The sequence below is a fragment of the Haliotis rufescens genome, unplaced genomic scaffold, assembly GCF_023055435.1.
Source record: "Haliotis rufescens isolate VD_foot unplaced genomic scaffold, xgHalRufe1.0.p SCAF_15, whole genome shotgun sequence".
Lineage (NCBI taxonomy): Eukaryota > Metazoa > Mollusca > Gastropoda > Lepetellida > Haliotidae > Haliotis > Haliotis rufescens.
Window position 1 is genome coordinate 35,816,261 of NW_025963835.1, and position 17,863 is coordinate 35,834,123.

At 37.6% G+C, this 17,863-nt stretch overlaps 1 protein-coding gene across 1 annotated transcript; it reads left to right on the forward strand.

The window, feature by feature from the left end:
• Positions 1–1,349: 1,349 nt before the first annotated feature.
• Positions 1,350–12,482, forward strand: LOC124126750. The gene is made up of 9 exons (XM_046490265.2): positions 1,350–1,546; positions 7,422–7,571; positions 7,831–8,058; positions 8,476–8,632; positions 9,006–9,121; positions 11,185–11,338; positions 11,729–11,833; positions 12,179–12,197; positions 12,378–12,482. Exons 1-9 carry the CDS (start codon positions 1,375–1,377, stop codon positions 12,390–12,392), a joined length of 1,116 nt encoding a protein of 371 aa, XP_046346221.1. The 5' UTR covers positions 1,350–1,374; the 3' UTR covers positions 12,393–12,482.
• Positions 12,483–17,863: the final 5,381 nt, after the last annotated feature.

Genomic DNA, 17,863 nt, shown 5'->3' on the forward strand with positions numbered 1-17,863 from the left:
AGGACAGTAAGGCTCTAATGTAGTGTGTTTGGTCTGAGAGTACAGTGTGGCTGTAATATAGTGTGTGTCGTGTGAGAGGACAGTATGGCTGCAGTGTAGTATGTGTGCCTTGAGAGGACAGTGTTGCTGTAATGTAGTGTGTGTGGTCTGAGAGGACAGTGTCGCTGTAATGTAGTGTGTGTTGTGTGAGAGGACAGTGTCGCTATAATGTATTGTGTTTGGTGTGAGAGAACAGTATGGCTGTAATGTAGTGTGTGTTGTGTGAGAGGACTGTGACTGCTGATCACAGGATTCTTTGTCCGTCTGACTTTGAGTTGTGAGGATTTTGGATTAGGTACAATGGGATCAGAAACGTCGATCTGTTTTGACATGGTTGCTTTATATCCTATTCTATTATTGGGCTAAACCTTGGTTAATGTAATTATGTGATGACTCCACGTGATTAAGTATGAATATGAATCGGATTGACACAAGTGGAAACAAAAGGTCAGGTCAAAGTCCTCTAGCCATAACCTAATCTTTCACACCAGTATACACTTTACTAAACTAAATTATAATTTAAACATTTTCTGAACATCTGGGACATCTGTTGTTTTTATATCTTATTTTATATGGCCATTATAAGTATTGTCAAGGTTGTATTTCAACTTGTTATAGAATGATGTGACCTTAACCAACCTTGAACGTGACTGCGTACCTAAGAGTTAAGCTCATTGCCACACAGTGGTAAGTGGGGAACATAATTCTATATATGGTTCAAACTAATAACTAGTATCTCGTTATCCTTCTAAATTAATGTTTTGTGTGAAGGTAATGTATTCACATTGCATTTACAGATGGCAATTTTATATAGTTATTCAGAAATGGTTAACACCCTGCTATTTATATTTAAGGATTTATTCATGCTAGTGCAAATGTGCTAGCTGATAAGATGAAGTCATGTAATTGTGTTTAATCTCTACGAAGGCAATATTATGTTCTTCTACAAAAATACTAATGATGTTTTTTTTATATTTTCAGGGTTTACTGTGATTATTATTATCTGCACTCTGAATAAAGATGGCAGTCATGTGAACTGACAAGTAGCGTCGTGTTGTGTGTGCCCCACCAACATCCACCCCATAACCGCTACTACACTATGTGGATCGATCAAATCGACCAAATCCTTTGGTGTGCGCCATCTGTTGTAATATTCAGTAGGCCAAGATAGACCAGTGTTTTGTAACACAGTTTCTCCAAATGAACTGCACCCAGCATGATGTCTACTACCACGTGGGTGATATACTGGGTCATGTGCGTCACTCCACTGGTCCACGTCAGCTTCAGTTGCCTATAAATGTTCCAAACTGAGGCGATCAGGCATTCGGAATCAACATGATGATGTTCAATAGCAGTCTCATCTTCGTCCTCCTGGCTGTCATTGCGCCATCGCTGGGGTGCAGCGATTTAGAGACGGATCTTGGAAGTGCCCTTGCCACACTGGAGGCAGCTATAGAAGCCTTCGGGTGTTATCCGAACATCACGGACGAACAATGTCCATGTATGAGTGAGTAAAGGAACTTTGTTTTAAAATTATAATTTTGTCTGAACTTCGTTTGGGTTTATTGATGGTACGTGTGAAAATAGTAATATTGTGGGGTTGATACACAATAGATTATACAATTTAATCCAGTCAAACACCCGACACAATCCGTTCCATATTTAGAAGAATTTTTGTTCTCCAATAGAGTCGATTATGCGATTCCGACTATATCATGGGCTTGCGTCAAATAGTGATGACAGCAGGTGTTCGCGATCATGTCAGCGTATCCTGCCTCTCTGGTAGCACCCGTCACTAACACTTCGATTGTTCACTTGACAAAATGCAAAAGACAACATATGGTACAAGCAAAAACAGAGAGATTACCTGATTGGGTGGATCTTTCCACTCCAACGGACAGTTTGCAACTATTCTTCCACTGTAAACAATAAGGGACAACATAGCTAAATCGTAAAACTCCAACATACAAACACAAATTCACAATTGCTGCAATAGGTGACCAAATTCAGCGTAGAAGAAAGACAAAGTTATTTTGCTCCTGGAGACCTTGAATGTACTTATTACTTGTAATCCTTTGTATCTGATGTGTTTTGTAAACACATAACGAGATTACCTTTTATTTGAACCTTGTCTTACATTATAGTAGCATAGCTTTCAAACACCCCTTTCATCCAATTATATATCCAAGGAGTATATCCCTGATTATTATGCCTCATAGTGAGTTAGACCAATCAGAGAGCAGAACTACTAACCCCATATAAGCCCGTATACCGTCAGTACAAATACAAGATGGTTATTACTGACCTAATATGAGACCGTATACCGTCAGCAACAGCCATTTTGGATTTTCCAACACCCACCTCACATATTTCATATGAAAATTCTGGTACAGAAATTCGTTATTCGACACTATTTTGTGGTTTAATATCATTAACTTTGCAAAGACGTTAATGTTTTTGTGGTTCACGTTCGTGGCTTTAATAAAGATTATATAAAGTTAAATTATCAACAAGGTATGGCCTCTGAGGTTTGATGAGTAGTCTCCCTTTGACCCTTAACGTCTTAGGTTGTAAGTGTTAAGTTTTGACCATGTGCGACACAGATACTAAATAGCAGAATCCTTTCAGCAAAATTTTCATTCGTTATAGTGTCTTTAGTTGCTGTATACGGTGCCATATTAGGTTAGCAGAAAAATATAGCCCAATATATTTCTGCGAAGCTAATATGACACCGTATACGGCATACGTATACGGCATCCTAAGACACCATGACTAATAATAAGTGCCACGTGGACCAGCGTACACACCAGGTTTACACCATGCACATTCCCTGAACTTTTACAAACAGTCGATCTGAGGAGTAAATCTCTTGTCAAATATATGGACATGTTTTTGATAATTGTATTGGTATCCAAAACATTTGGGAATACAGTATGTTTTCTAAGAGTATCTAAATATGTGTTAGTTAAGACTGTTGTTACCAGAAATGGAATTCCGTTAGAAAATGGTTCTCGATATTCAATGTAGAAAGAATAATTATACAAGCTTGTTAGAACCTGAAAAATACCTGAAAACAATAACTGTTGAAGTTGAACAATAATAAAGGAACATGGTAAACAATTCATAATTTTATGACGTGTACACAATTGATAATTTTATGACGTGTAAACAATTCATAATTTTATGACGTGTACACAATTGATAATTTTACGACGTGTAAACAATTAATAATTTGATGACGTGTCCACAATTAATAATTTGATGACGTGTATATCCATGATTGAATAATGAGACTGCTATTGAACGTGATGGCTCACGGGAGTATTGCTACTCAACAAGTTTGCTCCCTGTTCACTAAAATAAAGCTCTTCAACATCAAATCCGTTTGTACCTACAGGAAGCAGTGTAATGCGCAATGTTCTATTGTATACGTTATGGGAAGGTCGCTATTATCCACTTGATTTGACTTCAGATATCCATTTACTGTATTTGAGAGACCAAATTAGTTTTGCCATTGCCGTCAAAAGTCCTCAGCATATGAAATCAATGATATTTTTTTCCATTTACCTAATTAGGAGTATCAATATCTAATACAACGATTCCAACAGTTTACTCATTCGTAAGTTTTCACTAGTCCTCCTGACTCGTGAAGATCTGGGGTAGAATAAGCAACCCATGCTTGCCGTAAAAGGCGACTAACGGGATCGGGTGGTCTGGCTCGCTGACTTGGTTGATGCACGTCATCGATCCCAATTGCGTGGATCGATGCTCATGATGTCAATCACTGGTCCAGACTCGATTATTTACAGACCGCCGTCATATAGCTGGAATATTGCTGCGTGCGGCGTTAAACATCAAACAAACAAATAAACACTAGTCCCCCTAAAACTTGCATATGCAGATGTTCGATTACCAACAGAAAGATGATAGCTTTTAACGGAATTACTGCGATTATTGTCAATAGTATTATCCCCCGATGTCCGGGCCTAATTTAATAATGGGAACAAAGTTTGCATCAAGCAGTTTAGCATAATAGAAGAGTCGGAACTGCTTTACACATATCTACACAAGTCGCTTTCAGTGCGTGGATACTTTACTACATATTCATATCTATACAAGTCGCTTTCAGTGCTTGGATAATTTACTACATATTCATATAAACACAAGTCGCTTTCAGTGCGTGGATAATTTACTACATATTCATATCTACACAAGTCGCTTTCAGTGCGTGGATAATTTACTACATATTCATATCTACACAAGTCGCTTTCAGTGCTTGGATAATTTACTACACATTCATATCTATACAAGTCGCTTTCAGTGCTTGGATAATTTACTACATATTCATATCTACACAAGTCGCTTTCAGTGCTTGGATAATTTACTACATATTCATATCTACACAAGTCGCTTTCAGTGCTTGGATAAATTACTACATATTCATATCTACACAAGTCGCTTTCAGTGCGTGGATAATTTACTACATATTCATATCTATACAAGTCGCTTTCAGTGCGTGGATAATTTACTACATATTCATATCTACACAAGCCGCTTTCAGTGCGTGGATAATTTACTACATATTCATATCTACACAAGTCGCTTTCAGTGCTTGGATAATTTACTACATATTCATATCTACACAAGTCGCTTAAAATGCTTGGATAATTTACTACATATTCATATCTACACAAGTCGCTTTCAGTGCTTGGATAATTTACAACATATTCATATCTACACAAGTCGCTTTCAGTGCTTGGATAATTTACTACATATTCATATCTACACAAGTCGCTTTCAGTGCTTGGATAATTTACTACATATTCATATCTACACAAGTCGCTTTCAGTGCTTGGATAATTTACTTCACATTCATATCTACACAAGTCGCTTTCAGTGCGTGGATAATTTACTACATATTCATATCTACACAAGTCGCTTTCAGTGCTTGGATAATTTACTACATATTCATATCTACACAAGTCGCTTTCAGTGCTTGGATAATTTACTACATATTCATATCTACACAAGTCGCTTTCAGTGCGTGGATAATTTACTACATATTCATATCTACACAAGTCGCTTAAAATGCTTCGATAATTTACTACATATTCATATCTACACAAGTCGCTTTCAGTGCTTGGATAATTTACTACATATTCATATCTATACAAGTCGCTTTCAGTGCGTGGATAATTTACTACATATTCATATCTACACAAGTCGCTTAAAATGCTTGGATAATTTACTACATATTCATATCTACACAAGTCGCTTTCAGTGCTTGGATAATTTACTACATATTCATATCTACACAAGTCGCTTTCAGTGCGTGGATAATTTACTACATATTCATATCTACACAAGTCGCTTTCAGTGCTTGGATAATTTACTACATATTCATATCTACACAAGTCGCTTTCAGTGCTTGGATAATTTACTACATATTCATATCTACACAAGTCGCTTTCAGTGCGTGGATAATTTACTACATATTCATATCTACACAAGTCGCTTTCAGTGCTTGGATAATTTACTACATATTCATATCTACACAAGTCGCTTTCAGTGCGTGGATAATTTACTACATATTCATATCTATACAAGTCGCTTTCAGTGCGTGGATAATTTACTACATATTCATATCTACACAAGTCGCTTTCAGTGCTTGGATAATTTACTACATATTCATATCTACACAAGTCGCTTTCAGTGCGTGGATAATTTACTACATATTCATATCTACACAAGTCGCTTAAAATGCTTGGATAATTTACTACATATTCATATCTACACAAGTCGCTTTCAGTGCTTGGATAATTTACTACATATTCATATCTACACAAGTCGCTTTCAGTGCTTGGATAATTTACTGCACATTCATATCTACACAAGTCGCTTTCAGTGCGTGGATAATTTACTACATATTCATATCTACACAAGTCGCTTTCAGTGCTTGGATAATTTACTACATATTATTATCTACACAAGTCGCTTTCAGTGCGTGGATACTTTACTACATATTCATATCTACACAAGTCGCTTTCAGTGCGTGGATAATTTACTACATATTCATATCTACACAAGTCGCTTTCAGTGCTTGGATAATTTACTACATATTCATATCTACACAAGTCGCTTTCAGTGCTTGGATAATTTACTACATATTCATATCTACACAAGTCGCTTTCAGTGCGTGGATAATTTACTACATATTCATATCTACACAAGTCGCTTTCAGTGCTTGGATAATTTACTACATATTCATATCTACACAAGTCGCTTTCAGTGCGTGGATAATTTACTACATATTCATATCTACACAAGTCGCTTTCAGTGCTTGGATAATTTACTACATATTCATATCTATACAAGTCGCTTTCAGTGCTTGGATAATTTACTACATATTCATATCTACACAAGTCGCTTTCAGTGCTTGGATAATTTACTGCCAAGTGTATTGGTTCGAACAATCCGTGAAGCAAATGAAACAAGGCGTTTATAGTATACCACTCCTTCAATTTGTTAGGGTTAGGGTAGGGTTAGGGTTAGGGTTAGGGTAGGGTTAGGGTTAGGGTTAGGGTTAGGGTTAGGGTTAGTGAAGCAACCCGTGAAGCAAATGAAACAAGGCGTTTATAGTATACCACTCCTTCAATTTGTGAAAACAGTGTGATGCTCGAGACTGGTTATCGCTGGCGTTGACGGGTCCTATTCACTGGTCTCTGCTATGCATTGCTCAGGTGGGTAAATCGGTTGAAAGAATAGGCTATGTGACCATTATTTACTGAAAGTATCCATATTCCTGAAGGTTATCTAATCTTAGCAGAAACTCATGTGTAAAAAAACCCAGATCAGTAAGGAGTGGAGGACAATTGGTGCGCATAGGGATGCCTACTTCTTGCCTCAATTTCATACCCCAAGTTCTACAATATTTCAGAATAAACTTCTTAACAAACTTCAGATGACAATTGCTTCCATTTTTGAAAAAAATCCAACTAAACATTGAAGGGGCTGATGTAACTATAGATATGGGCACCACGTACAGCCACAGGGGATCAACGTATGAAGGTTTTACTCAGGCCTCATTCGTGACATTTCTATAAATGACGCATTAGTGAGAAAAATGATGTCCGATGCAATTCACTATTTTGACTTGTACCATGTGTTCGCGAGTTTTTTTCAGGTGAATATATGACTTGCCTTTTCTTGTTTTTGTGACGTTTGCCATCATTTTGGGCAGGATACGCTCACATTTTATCACCTGTTAATGTCACTATTTGTCAGTGAGGTCAATGAACGCTTGGGATATAAATGTTAAACCAAGCAATACATTTCTTTTTACTACGTTCATTATTTTCAAAGTAACAATTCTGTTTTTCTAGCTGAGGATGGCATATGTTTGGTCGGAAATGAAACGATAGATGATGTTGAATGCTTTGCAACTAAGCTGGAAGTTCTCAGGAATATCATGTACACCCTTCTTGATGACCTCGAGAATATAACGACAACCCGGCCTGATGATTGCCCAAACCGTAGGTATCCAAACCAAGCATCAATATTGTTAGTTTATAAGCATGATTAATATTGTTATTGTATTCTTGTATGTGCTGTACCCAAAACTCTATTATATTCCATTAAATAATTTGCTATTTGCATGTTAGCCAGCGAATAGTTAAACTAGAAATAATACAAATGTCTTCTTCATAATGACACACGGAAAACAGAACTAAGAACAAAGTATGCATTTGTTGGGTTTAAATTGTAAATTTACCTGGATGTTTATTTTTACAGTCGTAGGTTGTGCTGCACTTGTGTCTGGGTGTGAAACGGATGAAGTTGCTGTGGTCGACCCAGTTGGGACGATCCTGCCAAGTGTGAATCTGGCTACAAAAGTCAGCGGATTGACAACAGCTGATCCAGAAGCCTGTTATTATGTCTTCTCCTATAGTAACGCTCCTTTCACCCTAACCACAAGGTTGGAAAATGGATCCGATTACACCAATCTAGTGTTGGACACAGGTACTTTCTCGGCTCAGTATATTAGCTTCACCATGGTGATAGGCCACGCAAAATTCGGTTAGAATTCAGTATTCAAGTTATATTTGTGACTGTATCTGCAGTTCTTTGATTGTGATGTCATACATGTTCAAAAAAAGGTATTTGGTAATATCTTGTAATTGAAACAGCCAAGTGAAGCAGAGAGATTGTGATCAAAGGAAAACTCTACTATTATCAACCTTATCGCTCTTACAGTATGAATCTGTCACTGAACTATTCCCAAGATGGAAAAGTACAAGATTATCAACTAAGGTTACCATTATGCTTACACAATTACATTATGCATTTTCTTTTCCATTTCAAAGAAATGATATTCAGCTCAAACATACAGATATTCCATATTGCAATTTCTCTCTCTCTCTCTTACCCACCATCTAGGGTCGGCAACTGGCATTGCTCATTGTAATGCTGTTGTATATGTCGCCTTTGTAAACGGGAGTGATACCATTCTGGCAATTGACACATTGAATTCCAACACCGTCTCAACTATTGCCGATATTACCTGCAGCCCTGGCAAAGTTAGAGTATATGGCAGGTTGGTATCACAGTGTTGGAGCTATCTGCAACACAGCGCCCATTATAGAACATCAGCTGGAATTGTTTACCGGCTTGCTTTAGCTCTATCGGAGAAAATTGTTACATTTAAAGCATGCAATTGTTGAAACAGTTGTAAAAGAAGGTTCAATCAATAGATATTTAAAGAGATATGTATGTTTTTGGCGATTCTCCATACAAACAAGAAGATATAATATAATAACAAGTTATTGATAGTTAACACCAGTACACAGGTTGATTTATAAATAAATGTAATTATCCTTCAAATAGGAAAACAAATCTTCTTTTCGTCTTTGCCCAGACGATATTTCAACGACGTAATTGTGTTTAATATTTCACATCTTTCATTTCAGCCGAGTTTATTTCAGTGATTGCAATGAAATCAAAAGCGTCAACAAGACGGGTGGGGATGAACAGGACGAGGTGAAGTTTTCCATGAATATTGTCTCGTTTGATGTCCTTGAGGATGGTACGTATTCTGCACTACTGGACCATACTGGCTGAATACTGGATCCTACAGACTATATACTGGACCATATTGACTATATACTGGACCCAACTGACTATATACTGGACCCTACTGACTATATACTGGACCATATTGACTATATACTGGACCCTACTGACTATATACTGGACCATATTGACTATATACTGGACCATATTGACTATATACTGGACCTTACTGACGATATACTGGACCCTACTGACTATATACTGGGCCAAATTGACTATATACTGGACCATACTGACTAAATACTGGACCATATTGACTATATACTGGACCTTACTGACTATATACTGGACCCTACTGACTATATACTGGACCATACTGACTATATACTGGACCTTACTGACTATATACTGGATCCTACTGACTATATACTGGATCCTACTGACTATATACTGGACCTTACTGACTATATACTGGACCTTACTGACTATATACTGGACCTTACTGACTATATACTGGATCCTACTGACTATATACTGGACCTTACTGACTATATACTGGACCTTACTGACTATATACTGGATCCTACTGACTATATACTGGATCCTACTGACTATATACTGGACCTTACTGACTATATACTGGACCCTACTGACTATATACTGGACCTTACTGACTATATACTGGATCATATTGACTATATACTGGACCCTACTGACTATATACTGGACCCTACTGACTATATACTGGACCCTACTGACTATATACTGGACCCTACTGACTATATACTGGACCTTACTGACTATATACTGGACCCTACTGACTATATACTGGACCCTACTGACTATATACTGGACCCTACTGACTATATACTGGATCATATTGACTATATAGTGTATCTTACTGACTATATACTGGACCATATTGACTATATAGTGTATCTTACTGACTATATACTGGACCCTACTGACTATATACTGGACCATATTGACTATATACTGGACCATATTGACTATATACTGGACCTTACTGACTATATACTGGACCCTACTGACTAAATCCTGGACCATACTGGCTTCATACTGTACCATAATGACTAAATACTGGACTTTAATGGCTAAATAGTGGACCATACTGGCTAAATACTGGATCTTACTGACTATATACTGGACCATATTGACTATATAGTGGATCTTACTGACTATATACTGGACCGTACTGTCTAAATACTGGACCATACTGGCTAAATACTGGACTATACTGGCTAAATACTGGACCATACTAGCTAAATACTGGATCCTACTCACTAAATACTGGACCATACTGGCTTCATACTGTACCATAATGACTAAATACTGGACTTTAATGGCTAAATAGTGGACCATACTGGCTAAATACTGGATCTTACTGACTATATACTGGACCTTTCAGACTAAATACTGGATCTTTCATACTAAATACTGGATCTTTCAGACTAACTACTGGACCTTACTGATTAAATACTAAATGTTAGTGACTAAATACTGGATCTCGCAGACTAGATATGAACGAAGATCTATTATACCCACACAATCAAAATGTAGTATTTAATACATTAACTTTGAACACTCCCATCCAGAAGCTTTCCTAATGAAAATTAAATTTGACAAAAGCAGATGGATATACAATTTCCTATTAATCCTATTATACACTAACACTGTAACATCTAGATCGGGTGTCTTACATCAAGGAGGACGAACTGTGCTTCTGCAATTATCCTAGAAAATAGTGTCAAGAAAAAGACCTGGTTGGCGTCAAATTAACATTTAATACCATTTAATGACTTTAAAGCCTAAACATGTTCTTGTTATTCTATATACCATGGTAGTAGCTACAGTAAACTACGTTTATAACCATTATAACGAACTGACGGATGTGACGAACTTATTTGTTTGGTCCCGGCCATTTGCTGTATATATGTTGTACATATGCTTCTAACGAACTACGGTTATAACGAACTAAAATTAGAAGACAATTTGAGTTCGTAATAACCGTAGTTTACTACGTATAACAATTGTTGTGTATTTTCACTTCACTAGGGAAGATAGTGTTTGCTGATACTGCTGGTGGTCTGTGGGTCTATGACGAAACCACCGACTGTTTCACGCTGATCGACTGCGAGGACACAGCAAGTTCGGACGTCCTACTGAACCGCTGTACAGAGTTCATCTACGTTGTCTACCCTGACCGCGCGTACGTGCACAAATACAAAGTATTGGAAACATATGAAATAACTTCAGAATAAAGGTTGTTTTGGCAGGGGTAATTCAGTAAGTAAAGATCGAAGTTTATTCGGATATTAATGTCACTTTTAAGAAGTGATTGGTCGATCTCACACTAATGACTTCAGAAAGACAAAACCTTTCGTAAGTCGACAAGTTAATACGAATTGGTTCAACTTTGCAAGTTTAGAATGGCATCATGGTTGAATATTCCGTGGGACTCAGGGACTCACTGGCATCACTGCATATATGATATTACAGGGTTTTTATTTATATACAATATACAAGTTACAGGAAGTTACATAACAGCCGAGATGGATGGATGGATGGATAGATGGATACGAATAGTTTCTTCTTTCAGATATCTGTCCCGTTACAACGCCACTTCCTTTACGGAGGGCGATACGTTGCTCTACACTGAGTCCACACCCAGAGGCTGTCCTAGTCTCGCGTTTGAACCAAACTGGTACGTTAAATCACAACAGCTACAATACTCAATGATCAATATGAAGGCTTAGTTTGGCAAGATTGGAAACCCATTTAAAGTGGGTTTAATTTAAGGCAATAAAGATTGTAGCAACATGCAAATGCTGATCAAACGCCGTTATGCGAAGGAAACACTCTTGGCTTCACTAACATATTATCTACCTCGTTTGAACGTAGACTTCCTAAAGTTTCATTTCGACACTAACGTCCCTTTGTGGAACAGGCCTGCAAGGCAGCAATGAGGAAATATTCAACTTTCAATCAGAATTTAAAGGGCAAACAATTGTTATTCATCATCTTACAAGGAATTGTGTTTTTTTTACAGCGCTCGATCTGTCGATGGGGTAAGTTTTAGCATGAGCATCATGAAGCTGGGCCAGCTGCCTGGCTGTTTTAAATAACTGAATAAGTGAATGACCACCTCTTACTAGCTTTTGTCATCGACGACAGCCTTTCCACGAGTAAATGTTGTCTTCTATGTAACACATGCAAATGTATCTAAATAGTTGATTCTCTTTTTTCAGAATGCCTTCCCCTAAAAGCAGCTCCATGTGAAAGTAAACAAACGATGAAGTTTGTCAAATGAATTGAGTCCGATCTGTATCAGTTCAATAAACGTTTGAGCACGAGTTTGTGTTTTGGTCTTTCGACATACTAAAAGTAAAGTTTATTTTTGTTTCTTGTTAAAAAGTGAAGCGTTTTTGCCCTAATGAATCACATGACGATGCCCTGATGAGTCACATGACGATGCCCTGATGAGTCACATGACGATGCCCTGATGAGTCACATGACGATGCCCTAATGAATCACATGACGATGCCCTGATGAGTCACATGACGATGCCCTGATGAGTCACATGTCCGTTTGTCTGATGTAGACTCACCTGGTGTATCGGACCGCCTCTGTGGTCTTGTGGTAGAGCATCCGCGCGGAGAATGGAAGGTCTGGGGTTCGAACCCCGCCGTGTTAAACTAAAACACGTTATAAATGGTACTCATTGTTCACTTGTCCGGCGCACGGCATTAAAGGGTTTAAACTAGGATTGGTCGGCTCGGAGTCTGTATTCTCTGTCTGGGGGTGTGTGGGTTTCTTGTTAAACTGCGGTATTGTATCTCAGTGGGCTAGCACCTGGAAATCGGCATAAGTTCGGGCTGGTGCACGCTCTCACGCACGCACGCACGCACATGCACGTCGCTATATAAGTGCAATAATCTTGGACACGATGTTAAACCCCATTTCATATCGTTTGAACTTACATCATATGTAAGTTTATTTGATGCATCACATCTGAATATCTGATTATCACAAATCGATTCACCTGATGTTTCGTATGACGATTGAACCTGATGTTTCACATGTCGATTTATCTGATTATCACATGACGATTGACTTGATGCATCACATGTTAATTCACCTGATGTATCGGACTGTCTCTGTGGTCTGGGTGGTGGAGCATCCGCTCGAAGAGCGGAAGGTCTGCGTCCGACCCCGGCAGCGTCAAAACAAAAACATGAAAAGATGAGATAAATCAGGATAAATTACATGTGAAACATCAGGTTAATCGACATGTGAAACATCAGGTTAATCGACATGTGATACATCAGGTTAATCGACATGTGGTAATCAGGTTAATGGACATGTGATAATCAGGTTAATCGACATGTGATAATCAGGTTAATCGACATGTGATACACCAAGTTAATCGACATGTGATACACCAAGTTAATCGAAATGTGATAATCAGGTTAATCGACATGTGATAATCAGGTCAATCGACATGTGAAACATCAGGTTAATCAACATGTGATAATCAGGTCAATTGACATGTGAAACATCAGGTTAATCGACATGTGATAATCAAGTCAATCGACATGTGATAATCAGGTCAATCAACATGTGATACACCAAGTTAATCGACATGTGATACACCAGGTCAATGGACATGTGATACACCAAGTTAATCAACATGTGAAACATCAGGTTAATCGACATGTGATAATCACATAAATTGACATGTGAAACATCAGGTTAATCGACATGTGATAATCAGGTCAATCGACTTTTTCATACACCAAGTTAATCGACATGTGAAACATCAGGTTAATCGACATGTGATAATCAGGTCAATCGACATGTTATACACCAAGTTAATAGACATGTTATACACCAAGTTAATCGACATGTGAAACATCAGGTTAATCAACATGTGATAATCAGGTTAATCGACATGTGATAATCAGGTCAATCGACATGTGATACACCAAGTTAATCGACATGTGATACACCAGGTCAATCGACATGTGATACATCCGGTCAATCGACATGTCATACAACAGGTCAATTGACATGTGAAACATCAGGTCAATTGACATGTGAAACATCAGGTTAATCGACATGTGATAATCAGGTAAATCGACATGTGATAATCAGGTAAATCGACATGTGATACACCAAGTTAATCGACATGTGAAACATCAGGTTAATCGACATGTGATAATCAGGTCAATCGACATGTTATACACCAAGTTAATCGACATGTGAAACATCAGGTTAATCGACATGTGATAATCAGGTCAATCGACATGTGATAATCAGGTCAATCGACATGTGATACACCACGTTAATCGACATGTGATACACCAGGTCAATCGACATGTGATACATCCGGTCAATCGACATGTGATACATCAGGTCAATTGACATGTGAAACATCAGGTCAATCGACATGTGAAACATCAGGTTAATCGACATGTGATAATCAGGTCAATCGACATGTGATACACCAAGTTAATCGACATGTGATACACAAGGTCAATCGACATGTGATACATCAGGTCAATCGACATGTGATACACCAAGTTAATCGACATGTGATACACCAGGTCAATCGACATGTGATACATCAAGTTATTCGACCTGTGATACATCAGGTCAATCGATATGTGATACATCAAGTCATTTGACCTGTGATACATCAGGTCATTCGACATGTAATACATCAGGTCATTCGACATGTGATGCATCAGGTCATTCGACTTTTGATACATCAGGTCTATCGACATGTGAACATTAGGTAAATCCATTTATCAGGTCATCCAACATGTGATACATGAGGTAAAACGACCTTTGATGCATCAAGTCAGTCGACAGGTGATGCGTCAGGTCAATGGACATGTGCTATATCAGGTAAGTCAACATGTGATACATCAGGTCAATGGACATATGATACATTAGGTAAAACGCCATGGTTTCAATCATCCCAATCGACCTTTGATACATCAGGTCAATTGACATTTGATACATCAGGTAAATCGACATAAGAAACATCAGGTAAATCGACATGTGATTTATCAAGTCAATCGACATTTGATACTTCCAGTCAATCGATATGTAATACATCAGGTAAATTAACATATGATACTGTAGGAAAATCGGACTTGGATACATCAGGTCAATAGACATGTCATACATCAGGTAAATCGACATGTGATGCATCAGGTAAATCGGCATTTGAGCTCAATAAACATGCCGTTCATCAGATAAACCAACATGTGATTTATCAGGTCAATCGACATTCGATGCATCAGGTCAATCGATATGTGATACATTAGGTAAATCGGCATTTCATACATCAGGTTAATCGACATGTGATACATCAGGTCAATTGCCATGTGGTGCATCAGGCAAATCGGCCTTTGATACATCAGATCAATCTACATTTGATGCATCCGGTCAATCGATTTGTAATGCGTCTGGTCAATCGACATATGATGCATTAGGGCAATCGACATGTGATACGTCAGGTAAATCGACATAGGATGCATTAGGTAAATCGGCATTTGAGCTCAATAAACATGCGATACATCAGATAAACCAACATGTGATTTATCAGGTCAATCGACATTCGATGCATTAGGTCAATCGATATGTGATACATTAGGTAAATTGGCATTTCATACATCAGGTTAATCCACATGTGATACATCAGGTCAATTGCCATGTGGTGCATCAGGCAAATCGGCTTTTGATAAATCAGATCAATCTACATTTGATGCATCCGGTCAATCGATTTATAATGTGTCTGGTCAATCGACATATGATGCTTTAGGGCAATCGACATGTGATACATCAGGTAAATTGACATGTGATGCATCAGGTAAATCGACATGTGATGCATCGGGTTAATCGACGTGTAATGCGTCAGGTCAATCGACATTTGATGCATCAGGTAAATCGACATGTGATACAGCAGGTTAATCGACATATTATTTATCAGTTCAATCGATATGTGATACACAACATAAATCGACATGTGATGCATCAGGTAAATCTACATACAATAGATCAGGTCAATCGATACCTGATACATCAGTTGAATCAAACTTTGATACATCGGTTCAGTCAACATGTGATACAACAGGTCAATCGAAATATGATACATTAGGCCAATCGGCCTTGGATATATCAGGTCAATTGGCCTTTGATACATCAATCCAGTCAACATACCTTACATCAGATACATCGACATGTGATGCATCAGGTCAATCAACATGTGATACATCAAGTCATTCGACATGTGATACATCAGGTCATCCAACATATGATTCATCAGGTAAATCAAAGTGTGATGCATCATCTCAATCGACCTTTGATACATTAGGTCTATCGACATGTGTATGAAACCGGGGGTGTTCATGAATAACACAGGTCGTTAATTGTCGTGAGGATTTATTATCAGAACAAACAATCGCCCAGAAACATATTAAATGTAAAGATATATATACACGTAAATATATATGTATGTTAATATACACAAACACAGATATATAAGAGCACATCACATTATATTCATTCACATTGTCACACCGACGACATCATAGAAATAGATAGAACTCTTGCTTTCAACAAATACATTGAAGGATGTGTTATAACTTACAATAACTATATATACATTTGTATCCCTATACATGTGTAATAATATGATAAATACAATTAATTAATTTCATTTATACACAAGAAAATACAAGCATACCCTGTAGGTGAAACTGGGGCGGGAACTGCATTCACCAACGCAACTGACAGGACTTATGGTGCCTACATCTAAATACAAATACAAAGACAAATATACTTACTTAGGTAAAACGGGTAACCTTAGAAAACATGAGTTATGTGTTACACATAACATACCAATGAATGCTTTACATTATACATAAATAACATTGTCATAAGCAAACACATACATCATAAATACATACCCACTCGCTCATTCATTCTCAAATGAAACATTTAGGAAAGGTGAAGATATACAGTGCTAACCTAGTTAAAAACATTTACATGGCTGCAATTATATGACTATATGTAATGACCTATCTAAATATGTATTAAGACTGAGTAACACTACAGCTGATTACACAAATAGATGCAAGTACATTATAACAATATGTATAGAAACATTACTAACCTATTTGGACGGTCTCAGATGAAAATACTACACACAGCAGAAATTTGTTGTCCGCATGGTCAAGGTGTAGTGGCTGGTGTGCTGGTTAAATGCTGGGTGTTAGTATTTGAAACAAGGCCAATCAGGCGCAAGCTGTACTAAACAAAGGACCGACCCAAGCTACCTACTCTACCCCACAACCAGTAGAAGTTAAAATAAAAGAAAACTCCACGCAGAGATCAAGTCGTTATGCAGAGCTGTTAAATGCCATACAGGTTTATTTCATTTAATTCAACATAATAAAAGGTTAAAACACCATTTCATTACAAAACATCATATGTATACAAATATATAAAATACAGAAAATATGGATATATACAACACTGCCACACACTTCCCTCCACTACGAAATGATGTCCTCATCATTTAATCCTACCAGTCACAATATCCAGGATTGCATCAGATACTCGATGTGACTGATCAGAAAAACTTGCTGTATCAAGGAGGTTGTTGAGATAATTGGCTCTCGTTAGCCAGTCCGGCTGTGCAATGGCTGACAGAACATAGTCT